Source organism: Herpailurus yagouaroundi, unplaced genomic scaffold (assembly GCF_014898765.1).
Source record: "Herpailurus yagouaroundi ecotype Mexico unplaced genomic scaffold, PumYag 142, whole genome shotgun sequence".
Classification (NCBI taxonomy): domain Eukaryota; kingdom Metazoa; phylum Chordata; class Mammalia; order Carnivora; family Felidae; genus Herpailurus; species Herpailurus yagouaroundi.
In genome coordinates this window covers 2,693,957-2,716,583 of record NW_024412397.1, presented here as the reverse complement: position 1 = coordinate 2,716,583, position 22,627 = coordinate 2,693,957, and the positions used below count along the sequence as shown (strand labels likewise).

The 22,627-nt window shown below is 48.3% G+C and overlaps 1 protein-coding gene and 1 long non-coding RNA gene across 8 annotated transcripts in view; one reads left to right on the top strand and one right to left on the bottom strand.

The window, feature by feature from the left end:
* The first annotated feature begins 321 nt into the window (after positions 1 to 321).
* Positions 322 to 22,627, top strand: part of ZNF236 (zinc finger protein 236) — a 105,793-nt gene continuing 83,487 nt past the window's right edge. For 3 of the 7 annotated variants that reach the window (XR_005791448.1, XM_040478539.1, XM_040478543.1), the window contains exons 1-3: positions 323 to 517; positions 14,660 to 14,802; positions 16,527 to 16,691. Coding sequence is in view for 5 of the 7 variants with exons in the window: in XM_040478539.1 (XP_040334473.1) it covers positions 14,776 to 14,802; positions 16,527 to 16,691 (192 nt within the window). In the remaining 2 variants the exon portion in view is untranslated. Of the gene's footprint in view, positions 518 to 14,659; positions 14,803 to 16,526; positions 16,692 to 16,964; positions 17,105 to 22,627 lie in introns of those variants that run through there. The other 4 variants (XM_040478538.1, XM_040478542.1, XM_040478540.1 and 1 more) reach the window with 3 other exon arrangements.
* Positions 4,683 to 22,544, bottom strand: LOC121032767 (uncharacterized). Its single transcript, XR_005791449.1, has 3 exons — positions 22,533 to 22,544; positions 22,476 to 22,478; positions 4,683 to 4,781 (listed from the first exon to the last, which is right to left on the bottom strand). It is a non-coding gene; the product is annotated as an uncharacterized LOC121032767 (long non-coding RNA).

Here is a 22,627-nt window from a genome sequence, read left to right as displayed (position 1 = left end):
CCGAGGCCGCGCGTAGCGTGGGCGGGCGGCAGGGCCCGCCCTACCCGCGGGCCTGAGGGAGCGGCGCCCCGGCCGGCCTGGCCGCCCCGGAGCGTCGAGTGCTCGCTCGCTGCGCGGCCCCGGCGGGGAGGCCCTGGGGAGGCCCTCGGGCGTTGCGGCCCCGGGGGGTGGGGTGGGGTGGGGGTGGGGAGGGTCGGACCTGGGGGACGGCCGGGTAGACCGGCCCCGGGGCCTGGAGGCCGGGGGACCGGGAGGGCACCAGCGGGGCCCGGGGGGACTGGGGGAGCCGGGGGTGGGGTGGGGACCAGAGCCGGGGCGGTCGTAGAGGGGGCTGCGTGGGCGCTGGATCCGGCCGTGCGGACTTGGAACGCGCTCCCGGGGTTCGTACCTGTCGCTGGCTGGTCCCCGAGCCGGGTGGCCCAGGCTTACCCTTCCCCGGAGGAGGAGTAAACTGGGACTCACTCTAGGGCTGGTGCCAGGCGGCGCGCACACGCACTGGTTTTCAGAACGGAGCAAGGTCAGTTCTGGAAACTGCAGATCGATAGTGTTTAACTGAGCCCTTCATCGCGTTTAGGGAGAGAGGTCGAGACCAGCCAGCGGTGTAAACTTACTGACGGGACGTACCGACCAGACGGTCTTACTGGTCTCATAACCGATCAAGTTAACAGACGGGCAAATGAAGGAGACGTTAGGACCGGAGCGCGTATGAATTTGAGCACGAACCCGCACGCCTCGCACAGCGCTTAGGGAGCTTAGTGGGACGCTGGCGGGGGAACCGTGCAGGTTTGCAGATTTGTGGTTGGGCAGTAACTGCTCAGAATCTCGATTAGTGGCTCTTGGCTTCTGGAAGGAGTTCTGAAAGACCTCACTGCCTTGGCTTTGGCCTCATTTCGTCTAGTGTTTGTACTTTTGTTAATGTGCCCTCTGCCAAAAATAACAGAAGGTGCAGTGCCTCTCAGGTCCTCTAACGAAGGCTTAGGATGGAGAATGTAAAATCTGCCTTGACGGAGGGCTGGGAACCTAATCCCCCCAATCTTCCCCATCTTCCTGAATGGCATCACCGTTCACTTGGGTTTTCAAGCCCCGAACTGAAGAATAATACTCCTCCTCTTATTCCTGAAGACGGTTCATAATGAAGTCTTGTGGCTTCTTCCTCAAAAATGTGTTTGCAGTGAGCCCCACCTCTTCTATCGCCAGTGCCCTTGGCTCCCCAGCCCCCTTGTCTCCAGGTGGACTTGAGTCCCAGGTAGTCTGGCCCCAGCCTAGGTCCATCACCTGTCCCTGGAGGGGCTCTTTAAACGGATATCCTAGGGCCACACCCCGATTAAAACTCCTCAAAGGATTTCTCTTAAAGTCAAACCTACATTCCTGCAGGATCCTAATTGATCTGGCCTTTGTCTAGGGCTCATTTCCGTCTTTTCCTTGCTGTAGCGTTCAATTCTTCATGTTCCTCGCAGATATTCTGAGAATCCGCCTCCTCTGACTCCTCCCTTAGGTCTCAGGGCGTCAGCTTCCTAAAAAAGGCCTTCCTCAAACCTGCCTGCAAATAACTTCACTTTACACCAGTCTTTTTCTACCACAGTGGTTCTCAAAGTGTGGTTCGTGGACCCCTGGAGTTCCCGGAGGCGCTTTCAGGGGTCTGCAAGGTAAATCTTTTCATAGCGGTACTATTTGGTTTCTCCACTCGGTTAACATTTGCCCTAGTGGTACAAAAACGATTAGGAGTAAAATTGCTGACGCCTTTGCATGAATCAAGACTGGTGTATTTCACTCAAAACGGCAAACTCAATCTATCAAAGTAAAATGATTTGCAGGAAAATGAAACGCAACATATTGATTGCAACAGAGAGAATGCAGAAGAAGATAGGAGGATCTGCTTGTTTTGTCAGACATTAAAAAGATTTCTAAAAGTGAAAACTCTTCACTTTTTTTTTTTGAGAATATACTTTTCATAAAAATATGTATTTGCATTAACATACGCTAGATGTTTGCTTTTAATTGAGCTATTTTAAACAGTGCTCGGTTTGAGTAGGGCGAATAATGATGTAATCTATATAAATTTAAGGTCTTCGGAGTCCTCAGTAATACTTAAGAACGTGAAAAGATCCCCAGATCAGAATGTTTGAGGACTGTTGCTCTGTCACTCTGTTAATGATACCTCTCATCGCCTGAAATTACCTTGTTTTCTGTGTTACCGTTAGGAATTTTATTCCTAAGAAAACGTGGAAGATCGGTGGGGATTTTTGCAGGCGGGGAAATGCAGCTCAGAGAGGTGAAGGGATTTGGAAGGTTTCCCCGCCTAGTCAGCACAGTTGAGATTTGAACCTACGTTTGACCAGACGGTGCGTTGTATTGTTCCACCTTGATAAATATAAAGGCCTACACATGGGTTAGTTTATTTAAAACGTTTTAAAGCACTGCCTGTCGCCGTGCTAGGGGCTGGGTTGCAAAGTTCAACAGCAGAGAGGTCATCTCTGCCTTGGCTCCTCAGGACCCTGTGTCCTGCGACGGTGGGGACTCTGCTTCCGGCGGCAGGTAACAGGCGCTGGAAGTGCAGGGTTCCCGGAGAGGATGCTGTCAGTGTGGAAACCTCAAGAGGAGGTGGGGGTAGGCCCGCTGACGAACCTTTCTGGAAGTAATTGGCTCAGGACGAGTGCAGTGGTCCACCCTTCTCCGCACTTTCCATTTCCATCTGTTGGGGCCCCGCGGGCCGAAGCACGTGATCCTCTTTGCGGCCTGTCCTCAGGAGGTCACGGTGGCCCCACGCTGTGTCCCAATGCCTCACAGGCCTAAGGTCACTCACCTCCCTTCATCTGGTCACGCGGGGACTGTATCATCTGTCGTCACCAGAAGGGCAGGTGCAGCACAGTAAGAGAGAGGGCGACCCCATGCACACGGCTTCTGTAGAATGTCGTCACGGGTGTCTACTCGGTTATTAGTTCTTGGTGATCTCGTACTGTGCGCAGCGTATGCTCAACTTTGTGGTAGGTGTGTAAGCGTAGGAAAAGACCCGATGTACAGGGTTCCACGCCCTCTGTGGTTTCTGGCATCCGCCGGGATCTTGCAGGACATCAGCTGCCGGGGTGGGGGACCCCATGGTGAGTAAGCCTGGGTTCCCAGCTGAGGGGCGTGTTTGTCGAGCCCTTGCTTGGCGCCTGGCGCGCTCTCCTGGGCGAGTAAAGCTGGGTGAGATAGGAGTGCTTCCTCCTCACGCTTTAGTTTTGCTAAGCAGTAGTGACCTTGATGGAAGCCACATTTCGGGACCTTGTCTGGCCTCCGTTTGTTTTTTCCAGTGCGCTGGTACACGCTTTTTCTCCCGGGCTGTACCTGTGGTCGGCCTCCTGCTCACTTTCTGTTTTCTGTCGGAGGAGTATTTGTAACGCTTCATTTCCAGAGCTGAGAGCTGAGACGGAGCTTGAGCCAAATGGATCCACAAGTCCTCTGTTGCTCAGATGATCACTTCAGGCCACTTCAGATTTTATTGCGCGTGTTCAGGAAGCTGCTGTCCCCTCCAAGGGCACTGGGCTAGTGGGAAGGGCTCAGCAGTAGGATTTTGTGTGCGAGACGGCAGGAGGTCCCGTGCCCTCAGATTTAGAGGTGAATCCTCTGCTTCAGCGGGCGGAACTAGGTACTCCTGGCGGTAAGAGTTAAGGGGAGACAGATTCTGCTTCGAATAAGAACTTTCTGACAGTATCAGGTGTCCAAGGATGAAAATATATATTTTTTTAAATTTATTTTGAGACAGAGAGAGACAGAGCATGAGCAGGGGAGGGGCAGAGAGAGAGAGGAAGACACAGAATCCGAAGCAGGCTCCGGGCTCTGAGTTGTCAGCCCAGAGCCCGACGTGGGGCTCGGACTCACGGACTGTGAGATCATGACCTGAGCTGAAGTCGGACGCCCAACCACCTGAGCCACCCAGGCGCCCCGAAAAGATTTTTTCATAAAGGAGTACCCTTCACTCTCTGTAGTTGAACTTTTTAGGTAGGCAGAAACTTGGAGTTTTTAGTATTTTGAGGAAAGTGTATTAGGCAACACAAAATTTAAAGATTTTACTATCCTGGAAACAAGTGGTGAGTTAACATGAGTTCAAAATCTTGGTCTTTTCACAATAAAGGAAAAATATTTCATTATAAGGATGTATTTAAAAAAAATCTTGGTCTCTGACACAAATACAGCCTGGGAAAACTGTACTGCACCGTAATCCTTCATTAGATAAAATCAATTCAGTGCTTTTTAACGTTTATTTATTTTTGGGACAGAGAGAGACAGAGCATGAACGGGGGAGGGGCAGAGAGAGAGGGAGACACAGAATCGGAAACAGGCTCCAGGCTCTGAGCCATCAGCCCAGAGCCCGACGCGGGGCTCGAACTCACGGACCGCGAGATCGTGACCTGGCTGAAGTCGGACGCTCAACCGACTGCGCCACCCAGGCGCCCCTATTCAGTGCTTTTTAAAATGATCGTTATCATATATCAGGGTCTTTATATTTTCTCTGTATACAAAGACTGTGTCTCTGTGCCCAACTGGTTTTCAAACTACTTTTAGTGTTGGAACTTTCTTACGTGAAATAATACAGCAAGGTCTCGAGGAGTGGTTTTCACCCTTGGCAAAACGTTGAAATTACCTGAGGAGATTTAAAAAATCCCGATGACCGGGCCTTGAGTCCAGTTACTTCCAAACCGGTGAGGTGGAACCCGGGTGATTCTGCTGTGTGGTCAAGGCTGAAAACCATTGATCTGTGGCACGGCTGTGCAGGTTGAAAGGCATGAGACTGAGGGTTTCTCTAGGGTGCTGTCCCCCCAAATTCCTCTCAGCAGAGCAGAAAACTGTTGCTTTAGTGGATTAGAATAATTTACTTAACATAATAAGCAGCACCAACCGGGGTCTGAATTCTGATTAAGGGAGTCAGCCACAGAGGCTAGCAGAGCAGGGGAAGGTAACAGGTGCCAGTGCTTCTGGGGGTTTCAGAGAAGTGTGGGGGTCCTGTTTTGTCCACGGGGGCAGGCTCCTGCTCTGCTCCGTCCACTTATCGCCGTGGCTTGTGATTTTTCAAGAGAAGCCAGACCTGTATGTTTTTGAAAGCCTTATTATCGTATTTTGGTAATGATGTTAATCAAACAGAACATCTATACAGGAAGTGTGCGGATTTTAAAGTGAAGAACTTCACGTATGCGTATGCAGAACATCGGTGGTATCTTAAAAGTTCCTTTTGTTCCCCCCAGTTACTACCACGTCCCTCTCCGCCCCACTGTCCTCTTCTGATACCTCAGGTTAGTTCGACTTGCTTTCAAACTAAGTTGGATTCACAGTATGTACCCTTTTGTTTCTGGCTTCATTCATTCAGTGTTTGCTTTTATGAGATCATCCCTGTTCTCGTTTATGGGTTTTATTTTTTAATGCTTTTATGTATTTATTTTGAGAGAAAGAGCAAGTGGGGAGGGGCAGAGAGGGAGAGAGAGAATCCCCAGCAGGCTCTGTGCTGTCAGCACGGAGCCCTGCTGGGGGCTGGAGCTCAGGAAACCTGAGATGGGGACCTGAGGCAAAATCAAGAGTCTTGACCAAGTTCAACTCACTGAGCCACCCAGGCGCCCCTCCCTGCTATTGTTTGGCAGAGATAGGTTCATTCACATGGTTGTATATTATTCCGTTGTGTAACACACTGTCAGTTTGTCCTTTCTGCTCTGGGTGCTTGGATGGTTTCCACTTTGGGGCTATTACAGGTCAGCGCCGCTGTGAACTTGTATGCGTTTCTGGGTCCCAGCAGACACTGCCGAACAGTTGTCTAGTGACTGTGCTAGTTTAATCTCCTACCAGCAGTGTCCCAGAGTCCCGTCCGCGCTGTCCTTTTAATATCTTAGCTATTCCGGTCTGTGTAGTGCTAATCTTGACTTCTAACTTGCGCTTCGGTGCTAATGAGGACTTTATGTTCGTTAGCCGTTTGTTTTCTCTTGTGAGGCTCCTGTTTAAGTCTTTTCCCACTTTCCTGCTGGATTGGATATCTTATTTATGTATTTTTAGTTAATAGACTTTGCTTTTTATAGCAGTTTCAGGCTTACGTTAAATTGAGCAGAGGGTACCTAGTTCCTCTATACTTCTTATCATCCCCCTCCCCAATCCCCCCCCCCCCAGGATTTCCCCTCTTATTCTCATCTTGTAATAGTGTTATATTTGTAACAATGGATCAGTTTTGTAGTAAAGTCCCTAGTTTACATTAGGGTTCACTGTCTCCATCGTTCTGCCTGCTCTCAAGCGGGAATCATACCATACAGAGCTTCGGACTGCCCTCTCTCACGAAGCGATATGCAGTTAAGATTCCCTCACATCTCTTCATGGCTTGACAGCTCATTTCTTTTTATTGTTGAATAATATCCCATTGTCTGGATGTGCCACAGTCCGTTTATTCACATTTTGAAGAATATGTTGGTTGCTTCCGGTTTTGGGCAGTTGCGACTTGCTATAACCGTTTGTGCGCCGGGTTTTTTGTGCGGACGTGTTTCCAGCTCGTGTGGGTAAACACTGTGCTGGATGGTGTGGGGAGACTGTGTTTCGCTCTGCAAGAGATCGCCGCCCTCTTCCAAAGTGGCTGTGCCGTTGTGCATTCTCACCAGCAGAGAGCGGGAGTTTCTGTTGCTCCACATCCTCGTTAGCACCTGGCATTGATTTGTTTAGACTTTAGTCCTTCTCCTAGGTGTACGGTGGTGTGTCGTTGTTTGAATCTGCAGTTCCCTTCTGAGATACAGTGTAAACCATCTTTTTGTACACTTGCTTGACATCTATTTTTGGTGAAGAGTCGTGTGTCTTTTCATTATTGACTTCTAGGAGTTCTTTGTATATACCGTGGGGGAGTTCTTTTACTTTGCCCTTCACTCTTCTAAGGATATCTTTCCATGAAAGAAATTCCCGATCTTAATATTGTCTAACATCAGTTCTTTCACGTTTACTACTTTTGGGACCTGTGTAGGGAATTTTTGACAGTCGTAAGATCACAGAGACCTTTCCTTAGGTGTTCCATCTAGATGCTTCATTGTTCTACTTCTCACCTGTAGATTGACAATTCTTCGTCTACTATTTAAGGGCATTTGCATTGTTTTTAGCTGCCGGCTGTCATAGTAATGCTTCTGTAAGCATTTTTAAACATGTGGTTTGATTTTTTTAAGAGAGGGAGAGCACGTGTGGGAGAGGGGCAAAGGGAGAGAGAGAATTTTAAGCAGACTCCACACCCAGAGCGGAGCCCAGTGCGGGGCTCGATCTCAGGACCATGAGATCGTGACCTGAGCTGAAATCAGTTAGATGCTCAACCGACTGAGCCACCCACGTGCCCCTAAACATGTTTTTGGTCCACGTATGTGCAGGTTTCTGTGGGGCTATACCCGGGAGCTGAATTGCTGGGTTCAGGGTTTATGTGCGTTCAGCTTTGGTCAATGCTGCCAGATGGTTTTTGAGTGATTGTAGTGATTTTTAACTCTTTCTCATGGTACGTGCGATTTCCAGTTGCTTCATATTTCATCAATCCTTGTTTTCGTCTGTCTTTTTAATTCTGGCCTTCCTGGGGCGCCTGGGTGGCGCAGTCGGTTAAGCGTCCGACTTCAGCCAGGGCACAATCTCGCGGTCCGTGAGTTCGAGCCCCGCGTCGGGCTCTGGGCTGATGGCTCGGAGCCTGGACCCTGTTTCCGATTCGTGTCTCCCTCTCTCTCTGCCCCTCCCCCGTTCATGCTCTGTCTGTCTCTGTCCCAAAAATAAATAAACATTGAAAAAAAAAATAATGAGAATTTCATTTAATTCTGGCCTTCCTAGTAGATGTGCATTTTGCTTTTCTGGAGAAGTGTTTTTTGTTTCCTATTTATTATAACTTGGATTTCCACAACCACCCTGTAAATTCCCTGTAAGGAAACCAGCCTCATCTTTGGAGGAAGAATTGAGCCAAGCGACGGATTATCTGGTTTGCGGAGACCTTACTGACCACTTGGTAGGACGGACACTCAGAAGTCTCATGACTGCTAGGCCTGTTTTCATCACCGTCTCTCTAATCTGTGACCAACGACCCAAACTTTAAGCTATAGATACCCGTTTTTAAAGATAGGTACGTTAAAAATAGCATGTCCTGCACATACATACGTCATTGGAAATCGGGACAGGCTCTCGGACGGGGCCACGCACAGTTTTCTGTGGCAGTCTTCATTCAGTTCTACCTGATTGTTGTCGCAGTGCTGACATGAACCGTACGTTCGCAGAGATGAGAAACAGCGTTGGCAGCGAATACATCAATACGAAGTGATTCTGTCACGTATGGAAAATTAGTTTTGTGCATCGTCTAAGGAGGTTATTCTCAGCAGTACACTCTCAGATCAGTCTCAAAAAGGCCCTGTTACTTTTAGACCTTGGGCCTAGATACGTTTTAGCTAGCTGGTGGGGCTTTAGATCCTGGAGGCTTTATTTTGTTGTAATTTTAACGCACTGTAGTTTTGTTAAATTTGGGTAACGTGTGGCGTCTAAATATACAGCCACCTGAGTTTAAAGTCTTTCTTTAGAAATCAAAATTTACAGGTAATAAAAGCAAATATTTGAAAGAGGACTTGATACTCCTTTTAAAAGCAGAGAAAATGTAATCTGAGTCATGAAAGGGGACCTTCACACAGGTACCTACTGATGGGCATTGAAAGTGCTCCTGGGTAAAGGTGAACTTTACCGTGGGAATATGAGCGGCCTGACCCTGTTAGGGATCATGTAATGAGTTTCTGACCAAGTATTTATCTTTAACTCTGTGCCACAGATACGTTTCATATCATGTATCATGAAACCAGTGCCAGTGTCTCTGACTCTGATTCTCATTGAAACTCCTCATGGTTCTTTTTTTTTTTTTTTTTAATGTTTGTTTATTTTTGAGAGAGAGAGAGAGAGAGAGACAGAGCATGAGTCGGGGAGGAGCAGAGAGAGAGGGAGACACAGAATCTGAAGCAGACTCCAGGCTCCAAGCTGTCAGCACAGAGCCTGACATGGGGCTCGAACTCACCAGCCATGAGATCATGACCTAAGCTGAAGTCGGACACCCAACCGACTGAGCCACCCAGGCACCCCAAAGCTCCTCATGGTTTTGACCAGTGCTTTGGCTTGACAGTCCGTTGAATCTGTTTTATACGGAAAGAACATAAGCAGTCTTGGGCTGATAACTGACAAAGTACTGTCGATAGAATCCCAGTTCATCTGCTGTTTTTACAGTAGGCATAATGTTGAAATTGGGGTCTTGTCTCAGAAATCAGGACCTTAAGAGGCAGGGAAGCCTGATTCTAGGACTTGAAAATCACCCCCACTTCTGTCCTGGCTTATTGTGTGATTTTGACCAAGTAGCTAAATTTCTCTGGGGTCTTGGTTTCCTTAGTTATGCAGCAAAGGTATGGACTGTATAACTCACCTTTCCCCCAGAGTAAATTTCATCTCTTCCTTTTTAATTCTTTTTGAACAGGTAATACATTCTAATGGTTTGGAATTTTAAAAAATGGAAGTCCCTTTCCCAGCCCTCGTCCCACTCACGTAGTTGCCATTTTTACAGGTCACCAATGCTGTTATTTTTTTCTGTAGTTTCTCAAGGATATCGTGTGCACATACAAGCAAACTCACGGTAAATCTCCGCCCCATCGTCCCTTTATTAAAGCAGTAATAGCACCGCGAACGTACTGCTTTTTTCGTCGACTGCGTTTTGAGGATTACCTTCATTTCCAAATGAATATTTACTTAATAGTAGATACATTTGAATAGATGATAGAGGTCAGATTCAAACAGTGCCAGAATCTTCCCTGACAGTACTCGCCTCTCTCGGTGCGGGCACTCCTGAGTTGACAGATGCTTGTTCCTTCTGAGAGGAAAGCGGGTGCTTGCGGCTGGAGCTGTTGACCGGAGCACTGGCTTTTCTGCAAGATTCTAGGGAGAAGATAATGGCTCCCGGAGCAACCACATGGCTAGAGAACATGTGCGCAAAGTCAGAACGGTTGGTGGATACGCAACGAGCTGGAGAAGTACTGAGTGTAACTTAGGTCATTTTGAGGCGTGAGTCAGGCTGAAGGTGGAAATTAGATACGTTGGTCTTGGGAGCTTCAGACAACTGGGGAGAGACCGAAAGAGCCATAGCTTTCATCTTATCTCTGACTGCTTAGCAAATATTCGCTGGGCGCTCAGGCTTTGAGCGAGGCTTCGGAGACACCGTGATGACCTAGAAAGGCTCACGGGCCCAGACCCCCCCCCCCCCCATGCTTGACCCTGAACCGCTCCTGCCCGAATGCTGGCCCGTGTGGGGGAGCAGCAGGAATCCGAGAACAGGAGCAAGTAGGAAGCAGTAAGAGAAAGGAGAGAATGGTAGGGAAGTGGCCTCACGTGAAGCAGGGTGGTGGCTGTCAGACTCCCCGGGGCCCGCGGGGCGGCCTCAGAAGGCAGCTGGGGTCAGGGGGCAGAGGTCACGTGGGTAGAGAGCTGGGTTCCTGGGGACAGGGCGGGGTGTTGGAAGACGGGCCTATGGCAGAAGATAGGTCAATGATATTTTGGAAGGTTTTTATTCAAAAACATGAAAAGAGATACAAAGTTTAGGGGTTAGCTCAGTCTAGAAACTGAAACTGGTGTATCTCATTTTAATATTGATTATATAATTATAATTATATAATTAGTATGCACACTATGTAATATATAATTATAATTATATTGATTAATAGTAATTATCGATACTGATATCCGATATTTAATACTGAGAATGCCTCAGCAGGATTTATGGATAGCCGAGGTCATCAATGCACCGTGCTTGAGAATTTCAGTCAGGAGATGCAGATTTGAGGTCGGTCAGTGGAATGCTATAAATGTAATAGATTTTGTGGAACTCTCATGTCACAGACAGGCATTTTGTAGAAGACATCAACTTAGAGGGGCACCGGACTGGCTCAGGCAGAGGAGCACGGAGCTCTTGATCTCTGGGTTGTGAGTTCGAGGCCCACATTGGGTGTAGGGATTACTTAAAAATAAGATCTTTGAAAAAAAAAAGAGAGGGGGCGCCTGGGTGGCTGAGTCGGTTAAGCGTCCGACTTCAGCTCGGGTCATGATCTTGTGGCTTGTGGGTTTGAGCCCCACGTCGGGCTCTGTGCTGACAGCTCACAGCCCGGAGCCTGCTTCGGATTCTGTGTCTTCCTCTCTGCCCCTCCTCCCTTACCCTCTGTGTGTGTGTGTGTGTGTGTGTGTGTGTGTGTGTGTGTGTGTGTCTCAAAAATAAATAAACATTAAAACATGTTTAAAAAAAGAGAGATCAACTTAGCTCTTTAGATTGGAGATAAGGAACAGACCTTTGCCATTAAGATTTAGCTGACTGGGCTGAGCTGCCGTGCCCGGTCTGGGAAAAGGACCAATTCGTAAGAGAGCTCATCCTGTCCCAGGTCCTTACAGAGCAGGCCTGCATAAAGCTGTGGAGCAGTGTGGTTGTGGAGGGCCGTGGAGGGCCGTGGAGCGGAAGGACAGCATTAGAGGCTGTGCGCCTCAGTCATTGGCAGGCTTGTCCTCGTAGTGCCAGGAGGCGTTATCTGTCTCATTTCATCTGAGTGACTCTGAGGCTTTATTGTTTTGGGCCTGGTCAGTTATTATATACTGTTGAGAATCTCCGTGTGGAGTTAAATGATTCTGAAACTAGCGTTCACATTTTTTTCGAGGAAAACAAAGCTGCTCAAACAATTTTTGTTTAAGTTTATTTATTTTTCGGAGAGAGAGAGAGAGGGGGCCCGCCCCCCGGAGAGGATCCCAAGCAGGCTCCACCTCCGCGTAGAGCCCGACACAGGGCTCGATCTCACAGACCCTGAGATCTTGACCTGAGCTGAGTTCAAGAGTCTGACTCTTAACTGACTGAGCCACCCAGACGCCCCTGCTCAATTTCTGATCTTTGTACAGTCAGTGTTTGTTTAAATTTGGTGGTGAATTTGTGCCCTTGGAGTCAGGGAGGGCGGACAGTTGAAGAGAATGTGTTGGTGCCTTTGTGTGTTAGGTGACTGGGTAAACTGATCTCGGAGTGATCATCCCCTGCCTCTGGGGGCAGGGACGGGCAGAAAGGCGTACTTGAAAAATCCTGGCCTGGGTGAACTCTTAGATTTGGGCCCTGCTGGATGCAGGTGGCTCTGTGCTTACTCTGTGTGTGTGGAGTCGGGTACAGAGGACACCGACCTGATTTGGACAGCATCAGGAACATGTGCTGCCCGAGTGTCACGTGACGTTCCTCGGGCCGCTTCTTAACAATGCAGCTGTCCCCAGGAGGGCGGACCGTTCGTGTGATCACACCTTACTTAGATCCGTGGCCCCTTAAACAATCTGGTGGCCTCTGTGGCTGCGGACATGCTACCTCTCCCCCAGCACAATGGGAAGTGTGTGGACGTGTGGGTTTCACAGGGTTTGTGGACCTCCTAAGCTCATCCTAAGGATACATTTGTTTCATAGGCTTCTTTCTGAACAACAGGTACTCTGTGGACCGGAAATTGGACATTCGAATGAACTTGAAGAGGTGATAGGCGAAAGAGTTCTTTGTAAGGCCTGGGACGCTGTCCGGAAAGAACAGTGTGCACGATAGAGCCCACCTCGCCCTGGGAGGAAGGCTTCGTACTTTCTCAGTGCAGAGAAATGACATGTGCAAAGCCTGTGTCCCCAAAGCAGAGCGAAAGTCGAGAGATGCTGTGGATTTTAAAATTATGCTCTCTGTGGAAACTAAGACATGTTTTTCCCTTGTAGTTATGCTTTGATTTGAATTATCATTTTAAGTTTGTGTTTGAACCAAATTAATAGTGTATTATCGCTGGTGGAAGGGACGTACTGAAGACATGATTTTAGTATGTTTTGAGCTTCGTTAAGGAGGGAGGTCTTGCTTCTTAAGATAAAAATCTTCCCTGGAAAAGTCTTAATTCATAAGCAAAACAATGTGATTTTCAGGTTTGAGTGTATAGTCTCTTATCTCTTGGGTTTTATCTGTTAGTTGCAGGTAATTACATAATTACATCCTTTCTCATTTTGGGCTGTCATTAAGCAGTTTCAGCATAGACGCTATGAACATCGTTTCGTTCTACATCCTGAAGTAGCCTTTTAGTTTTGTGTTTATTGAGGAGCTCTGTCACCTCTGTATTCAGCCATTCGGTGGAAGCAGTTGCTACTGAGTTCTTAAAACACAATTTTCAACAGATATTTTACTTGAACATTCTCAACCTCCCAAACTGTTTCTTCCCATAGTACAAACTTTTCCAAAGGGAATAATATATCAATTGATGTCCCAGCAACCATTTTTGGGGGGACCCGGGGAGTCCTAAAACATTTGTTACTAATTTACTGTAGAAATTTTGCATGCATGTCTGTGAACAGAATGTGGATATAGTTGAAGATAAATAGAATAAAAGCTATGTGCATCTTTTCTGTAGTAGACCCGTTTGTTTCTGGATGAAGTTGTGGTCTATCGAACTATGCCAGTGTTTCTAGAAACGAATCGGCTTTACCCGGGGTCCACCGGAGGAATTCTTGAAGGTGCCACCCACTCTCTGTGCCCGGCCACCCCACCTCCTCCGTGGCCTGGCCTCTGCCCCGCCCCCCATCCGTGGCCACACTTCTCCTTCAGGGCACTTGCACCTTAGGAGAAGGACTTTTGGCCAAACTTGGAACTGTGGCTTCTTTTCTCAAGGGAGGCATTTAAAGGTCTTTTGAAAATGTGGAATGCCCATGTTTACCATGGCATTCCATGAGAAATAGAACACTTTCTGGAGCTTACTTTAACACTAGAGTCTTAAAATCAACCCTACTTTACTTCCAGATTTCTAAATTTTAATATTTTTGAGTCAGATTTGATACAAAGAGTCGTACGTGCTGTTATTTCTAGCTCTTGTATCATTAACATGTATTATGTATTTGTGTCTAAATTATAGTAAGACTTGGAGTTTATTTAAAGAGTTGTAGCAGTTTTGGACATCTTTATTTCCTGAAATTCTTGACGAATTTTTGTGATTATTGCATATTTTTATTAGAAAATACTCTTATGTTTGTAGCTGTTGACCTGAGTGGTGTCGAGAAGCGTATCGTGAGGCCCAGGGCTCATCCGGAGGGAGCACTGCTGGCCTCTGTCCGTCTGACCGGTAACCATCGGGGGACGAGTTTTCTCCTCTTTGACTTATCTTGCTCTGCGGCAGTTTTCAGAGGTGGATTGAGTGCTCCAGTTAGCTTTTCTGTCTCCACCTGAGTTTTGTTTGCTGCGTGATGGAAGAGGAACAGTGGGGGTTATTGGTGAATCCTCAAAGTGGCTTAGAGGTGAAATGCCTCTGCGATTTCAGGTGACTTTGAAACCATGTTAAGCCCAAAGGCAAGGCTAAGAGACTTGGCTTTCGTGTGTCTTTGCGTGGATATCAAGCTCAGGAGTTTAGCTTCAGGTTTCTAAAAACCCTACCACGGGGACTTAGAATTCTTTCCTGCTGTGCCTCAGGCGTCCCAGCGTTTCTCATATCTAACTTAAGAACGTGTCTGCTTAAAACATTTAAGATACCATTAATTTCTTCTAAATTCTCTCATAAATCCCTGACGCCATTTGGTTTCTAAATAATAACCAAATAACTTAGTTTTATTTATGTGATGAGAATAACAACTGGTATTTATTGTCTATACTTATGCAATTTTATAGATGGAGTTTTAACATTGAATGCGGAGAACACTAATTATGCCTATCAAGTTCCAAACTTCCATAAGTGTGAAATCTGTCTGCTATCTTTTCCAAAAGAGTCCCAGTTTCAACGCCACATGAGGGATCACGAGCGAAATGACAAGGTATGTATTCTCAAGAGGGGTGTCAGAAATGTGAGCGTTGAAACTGGAGGTATTGTGAAAATCACCACGTCAAATAAAACTTTTCCTTGTAAGTTAGATTCCTCAGTAGTGGAGCGTTTTATCTTACGTCAATAAATCTTTGACGTTTTGTGTTAAGTTGTAGTCGTTTCCTAGCCATTATATTGGTTAATGAGACGAAGGGGGGGTTCGCCTAGGGAATCTAGGTGTTGAAGTTCTCTGTCAGCGGACAAAAGAAATAATCTCGAAACGGGACTTTCAGTAGTTCGGTTTCTGTATGCCTGAACACAACATTGGTGTATCTTGATGGGTTTTTCTCCAGCAGGGAGCGTTATCCTTAAGGTGTCTTGCATTTTATAAGAGATTCCAGATACTTTAGATCGAATTTCAGCACTATCTTAAATAGAGATTTGAATCCTTCTTTTCAGGGCCCCTTGTGGGCTAGGTTAAGAGTATTAGTGTCTTAATGGAATGATCTGCCCGATAGATAGGAAGTGGCAGTTAGGACCACCATTAAAAAGTGGTTGTTGACTTTCCTCTGGATGAGGAGAATGTAAGCTGGTGAGCCATTCGAGTTCAGGTGACCAGGGAAGTCTCCTCTGGAGAACAAGAGGTGACTCACTCTGGCTTTGTCTGCAGTGCGAATATTAGAGATAACATATGACCGAGTATAATAACGTTAGTGCTGGTACTGACTGGGACTACCCTCCCAAGCGGAAAATCTGAAAATACTGACTCTTCAGGGTCTTGATACTTCAGAAATGCCAGCGATTACTTTATCTTTCTACAAGTAAGTGGCAGAATACTTTTCATTTGGGGGAAATTTTAGACTGTGAGAAGCAACTCTCTGATAACCTAAAAACGTTGATTACTTGTTTTACTTGAAGTGATATTGTTCAGAGCAGTAGAGTTGATCAGAAAAGAACGGAAAAATCCAACCCAGTGAGTTGAAATTTCTCCCCTTTCTTTTCTTTTCTTTTCTTTTTTTTTAATGTTTGTTTGTTTGTTTATTTATTTGAGAGAGAGAGAGAGAGAGAGAACACGAGAATGCCCAAGTGGGGGAGGGGCAGAGAGGGAGGGAGACACAGACTCTGAAGCAGGCTCCAGGCTCTGAGCTGTCAGCACAGAGCCCTACTCGGGGCTCGAACCCACAAACTGTGAGATCATGACCTGAGCTGAAGTCAGACGCTTAACCAGCTGAGCCACCCAGGCACCCATACATATATTTTTTAAAATGTTTATTTATTTATTTTTGATAGAGAGCAAGAGAGCATGAAGGAGCACAAGTGAGGGAGGGGCAGAGATAGAGAGACAGAACCTGAAACAGGCTCCGGGCTCTGAGCTGTCAGCACAGAGCCCAACGTGGGGCTTGAACCCACAAATTGTGCTAAGTCGGATGCTCGACCGACTGAGCCACCTAGGTGCCCCACGATTATTTTCATAGAGACTATATCCTGATGCATTTATATGCAGCATTTCTTATTCAAGATATTTTCTACATACACGTGTTGTCATCCTTATAATCTTCTGAGGAATTTTGCAAGGAGCTTTGCCGTGTCCATTTTGGATTTATTGACTTCAGGTCCAGAAGAGACTTCAGAAATTCCTTAGAAAGGTTGTAGATCGTGGTACTTGTTGATATTTGAATGACATTTATTATGGAAAGATTGTGTTTCAGTGGCTTCTTGACTTTTCTCTCCAAATAGCCACATCGATGTGACCAGTGCCCCCAAACATTTAATGTTGAATTCAACCTGACACTTCATAAATGCACCCACAATGGGGAAGACCCTACCTGTCCTGTGTGTAACAAGAAGTTCTCCAGAGTGGCTAGTCTCAAAGCGCATATTATGCTGCATGAAAAGGAAGAGGTAATTATTTTGGCCTATACTTTGTTCATGGATTTTTAAAATGCATCTAATCCTTAGGGGGATTTTAGGTGGAAGCTAGTGTAAAAAAGCCTTGCGTATAGATTTCAAGGAGATAATTATCACTAAATGTGCCTTGGCTGAATCTCTAGTTGACTGACAAAACGTTTTCTTTTTCGCCTATGTCAGTACCTTAGGGCAGAGACCCTTCAATGTTTGGCGTATTTCCCCTACCCACCCCCACCCCCACCCTTTTTTTTTTTTTTTTTTAATCAGAAATGAACTTTTGTAGGATTCCGCAGTGGCCAGAAGTAAATATTCTGTCTCTCAAGATGGTAGTGTCTCCTTGCTTGGCGTCTGAACCCCCGGAGGTGTGGGAATTTGGGGGAAGAGAAGTTCATGATGACCCAAAGCAGGTTAAACACCACAGTCAGGGGCTCTGTGAGGACCACAGGTGTGGTATTGGGAGCACTTGAGGGCCGACGGGGCTGCAGTGCTGATGAGGGAAACCCAGGCTCTCTGTCGCTGGTGAGGGGGGCGGGGGCGCTTGTGTCTGCAGTGTGTAAATGGGTGCTTCTTTGAAAATATTAACCCCCCCATATCTCTGCTTATTGTGTAAAATTAGGAACATGCAAAAAAGTGAAAAGGGGAAAATAAAGTTTTAATTCTACTCTCCAAGGATGGTTACAGATAACTGTTTGGTATACTTTCCTCCTGAGACAGAAAAACAAATACATGATTGAAGTCGCATGCGGAAAATTTGCATCCTAAAAATTGAGTTCATACTTTCTACATAGGTTTGTCTCTTCTTTTTATATGTCTTTGCTTTTTATACAAAATAATGTGTTTTTATCTTTTTGAAACTTACTGTATAGGTAATATGTATTTACTTTGGAAAAAAGCTGGAAACTAAAGATTAAGAAGAGTAACATTATTAAAAGAACCAATAATCACAACATTTAGAGAGAATGCGTGTATAATCTTTCAGACTTTTTTTTTTGCTATATGTGCTTTCCATGATAGTTTACATATATATAAGAGTAGTTTAAAATTGTTTTTTTAATGTTTATTCATTTTTTGAGAGACACAGAGAGATAGATCATGAGCGGGGTAGGGCAGAGAGAGAGAGGGAGACACAGAATCCGAAGCAGGCTCCAGGCTCCGTGAGCTGTCAGCACAGAGCCGGACGTGGGCTCACAAACCATGAGATCATGACCTGAGCCGCAATCGGGTGCATAACTGACTGAACCACCTGGATGCCCCTATACTTTTTTAATATTATAAATAATACGTCTTTGTATGCATCTTTAATTATTTCATTAGGATAGATGCCTACAGTTGGATTTGCTGAATTGATAATACTTTTTCAGGTCTTTATAGAATGCCACGTTATGTTGTGGGAAGCCCGTGCTGCTTTATACGTTCTCCCGCACGGTGTAGGCGTGCTTTGTCTCGCTCGTTGTTTTTTGGTTTTGTTTTTGTGTTTTTTGAAAAGCAGAAAACGTGTGTGTTGAACGGTGTATTAAAATACTCTGGACTAATTTCGACACGCACGTGGTAAGAAATCCGAGTGGGGAGGGTGAGAGCAAGGTGTCGAGGCGTCCTGGAAGCGGTGTCTGTCCGCTCGCCTGGCATTCCGGGCGTGTGCAGGTCTCTGCAGCCCGGTCAGTGCGCGCCGTCCGTCCTGCTCCTGTTGTCTTCAGCTGTGCAGCCTCGGTGTCATTCCGCTTGTGTTCGTCTGGGCCGTCTCATTCTCTTCAACAACCACACGGTCACCTGCAGACGCACGTGCGGAAGTCGGCAGGCTACCGTCCCTCTTCTAAGTGGCCTTCAGCTTTTCGTAGATACAAGGCTGCGGTGAGCAGCGCGTTCAGTTCCAGATCTGGTCCCTGGGACTTGCTCGGAACTCCTTCCCACGTCTAAAATTACTTTGCAAGGCCCTGCCGCGTCTCGCAGTGCAGGTGCACGTGCGGCGTGGCACCCGCACCCGTTGCACCTCGCGGGCGCTCACACCGATCCCTCGGTTCCGGTCCTCCTGTGGGCCTTGCGCTTGCCCCCCGGCTTGGCCCGCGTGTCCGTCCTCTGCAGTCGGCACGCCCCTCCCCTCCCTCTGCCTTGCAGTTGTCCCTGGAATAGTTCCACAGCCACCTGCTGGGACCGCTGTCCGCGAGCCCGGGAAGCCTCGTCCATCTGGGGAAGTCAGCGCCGGGCTCTGGCGTCCAGTCCGCTTCTGTTTCACGTCCGCCCCTTTCCATCTGATTAAGCACCCGCCCTGGCTTTGGGTTCAGTGAGTGTGACCACACAGCCCACAGCAGAGTAGGGATTGAGGGGCGAGGGGGCGTTCGGTTTCGAATATCTGCAAGGTAGCCTACTAGTAGAAGTCGAGATGACACAGAGAGTGGCATCAGAACTGCCGCCTCCCTCTGCCCGGTCCTCTCGCGGCTTCGTGGGGGTCACCACCTCCTCGTCCTCCACCGTGGTCTTTGCCGTGGTCCTCTGTGACCATAAGCAAATTTCGTATATTTCCTGTTTTCCTTTTCTGGTTTGTTACTAATGTGAACTTTAGAATTTTGCCTAGTTAGAAATCGGTTGGTATTTTTATTTTGTTTGAATTACATTTTTAGATTGTTACGGCTGAAAATTGAATGTGTTTACAATATTGAATCTTTGTTGTCAAAACATCTCAGTAATGTTTTATTCAGTGTATTATTTACACCCTTAAGTATTTTAAGATTTTTATTAGCATCGTTTAGGGTTTTTTTCTGCTTGTGTTTGTCGTTCATCTGCAGGAAAGCGACTCTGTATGTGAGCCTTTGTACCTTGCCATTCTGCCCGTTTCTCTGTAAGCTTTTAGCTCCACAGCCTCGTCCAGAAATAGTAATCGGGTGATAAGACGTTTTGTTTTCACTAGCATGTGGGGGGAGCGTCTCCGATAAAACCAGCTTCTGATCCTGTGTGTCGTCATGGTGTGTAGTCAGTGGTAGCATATCCCCTGACTTTTTATTCTGAAAAAGTTCACACTTGAGACGGGTCCAGTGAGCGCCTGAGAACAGTGAGTCCTTTACCTGGATCGCCAGGCACACCTCTGTCCCCCCGGCCCCACCGCATTGTCCCACCGCTGTTGCCCGTCTGAATGCTTGAGTGTGGCGTCTCCTGAAAGCAAAGACCATTTCCCTCGCCGTCACAGAACAGTGGCCGCGCTCCAGAATTTAACACTGCTGTAGGGACTCATCCTCAGAGGCGGCACCTAGCAGAGCAAGGGGTGACCCCCTGTGGGAGGGCTCACGGGGAGGGAGGGCACGGGTCTGGGGTGGACACCCGGCGGCTTCTGCCGCACTGGGCAGACTTCCCAACGTGTCTCAGTAAGTTTTTTCGGAGGCCAAAACCTAAGAGTTCCTTCTTTCCCTCCCCTCCCCTCCCGCTTTTTTCTTTTCTTTTTCCTTTCCTTTCCTTTCCTTTCCCCTTTTCTTTTCTTTTCTTTTTTCTTTTCTTCTCTTTCCTTCTCTTCTCTTTTCTTTCCTTCTCTTTCCTTCTCTGTTCTTCTTTTTTCTTTTCTTTCAAGTACTTAGATCCAAACAGCATAGTGAGTATTGGTCTTACTGAGTTGTGTGAAAGACTTCCGTGCACGGATTACGTGCTGCACAGCTTTTTGAACCCTGGGATTTCCCATTCCACACTGATTGTCACTCAGTCCCTGCTTCTAACCACAGCAGGTACCGAAAGCCACTTCGCAAAGGTCTGATGACAGTGGAGCTGAGTGTCTGGAGCCGCTCGTGCGTCCGGGACCGGACAGCAGTGAGCATCGCACAGCCCTTGACAATGCCCGCTGTCCCCGGCCCCGTCGTGACTTTGCCCTGGGGCACCCGGTGCCCCGTCCACAGCTTGGGCCTGTGGCTGGCTAGCCTCATTCTTCTCGGTGAGGTGGGAGCACTGCTCTGTCTTCATGAGGCCAAGAGCCGAGGCAGTTGGACACAGAGCGGGCGATAAGAGCGGAGCCTGATCAGAGACGCGAGCGGGGCGGTGGTGCAGGTGACGCGTGGCTCGTTGCTGAGAACGGGCCAGCGTGTGTTGGGTGCGAGCGAATGGCTGTGTGCAGCCTGGTTAGTGCTTCTGGAGCCTGTGTTTTGTGGGCAGAAAGCGTCTGGGCTGGGGTGTGTGTGGGTCCTCCTGCAGGATCACTCAGGCGGGGGCGAAGCGGGCCGGGGCGCCTTCCCCGGGGCACCCGCTCTGGCCCCTCGCGGCCACCCGCGGCTCCCTGACGGCCACACTCCCCGTCCTCCCCTGTAGCGCTTCTTCGGAGTGGCCTTTTGCAGTCGGCTTGGACCCTGACAGTCGCCTCTCGCTGGCAGGAGTTCTTAGTTCCTCGTACGTAACTTTCGGAGTCGTCCGTTGGTCGTATTTTCTCTTGCACACGCTTCGTCCGTATCCCTTCCCAGGTGGTTCCTCCCAGTGGAGCTCACCGTCCTTCCCTCTGATCACGGTCTACGGTTTAACTTCCCTCGTGTCAGGTGTTGTTAGGCTGCAAGACGAGGCCCCGCCTGCAGGCAGCTGGTCCCACCTGACCCTCAGCGTCTTTGCCTTTTACTGTTACGGCTGTGACAATGTCAATGTTCCGTACTTTCCGACTCTGTTACGGTTTTTCTAGAAAGTCTTCTGAGAGACGTGTCTTCCTGAGATGAGGGGACTCCACGTTTCTCTTGCTGCTGTCCCTGCGATCTGGCTCCTGTCTTTGAGTATAGCAGCCGGTCTCGGATCGTGAAGGATGGCGGGAGGGGAAGGGCGGCCACCATCGGGGAAGAGAGGTCTGCGGCACGTGCAGGGACGCGTGGGTGCCCTGTGTGTGCCAAGAAGGCTTCCGGAAGCTGGAGGCAGATACTCGGTGACCTGACTTAGTAACCCCACGCCGGGCAGGAATTTGTGTCTGGGGGGCTTTCCAGGGGCACAGGAAAAAGGGTTTGCTGTGCTCACTTCAGGTGTGAGAAACGTGTTGGCCTTACGTGAAAAGGAGGGAGCTCGTTCTTGTCTTGAAAGCTTGTATCAGGCTCCATCCGGGTTCTGTATCCGTCGCTCACCTGTCTGGCCCCGTGCAGCTCAGAGCTGTTAGGGCCGCGCTGCCCCCTAGGCTGTCCAGGACCCCCTCTGCTCTCCTCTCTCTTTGAGGTAACCCTGTCGCGTGGTTCGATGAGGAGGACGAAGAGGGCTTCTCCCGACAGGCACCGTCCTCACGCGGGCTGGTGGCGGGTGAGCAGGATTGGGAGGTGGAGTATTTGGTCGGGTAGGAAATCTGTTACTGTGTAAGGAAAGTCTAGGTATTGGACCACAGTTCTCGGTCTTTCCCACATATGTGAAAGTAATACGGTTTTGGCTGCCTTTCTCTGTGCGGTATGTTTGTATTTCTGGGTGATTGTAGAAGAATATGGTGTATGAATGTGACTCCAGGCAGAAGTCCTGTAGTCAGTCACATGCAGAAATAGGCCGTAAGAATCCAGCTAACACGGAGAAGCCCTTCGTCCCAGGCCCCCTCACGGCTGAGATGCCTGGACGAGGGGGAACCCGCGGGTGGAGAGGGCCGGGGGAAGTGGGCGGAGGGCAGGCAGCTGGAGGGCGGGCCTCGGCTTCTGTCTTTCTTCCCCTCCCCCTGGGCGGGTTGCTGGAGGAGCCTGGTGCCCCTGCCAACACCGTAGATGAAAGCTGCTTCCCCGTAGCCAAAACCGGCAAAAGAGTGGCCACCGTGGGAAGTCTTTCTGACGATGCCCACCCTGCTCCGGCCACATACCAACTGAAAACCCGCTCGGCAAGGCTTCCGGTGATCTTTCACCACACCCCGTCCCCGTTCTCAGGAACAGATGGCCCTCTGATCCCGTGACCGCCTGGGAATATGTAGGAGCTGATCCCGCAGCCCTCCCCTGGTCGGAGGCGGCACCCAGGTTCCCCCACCT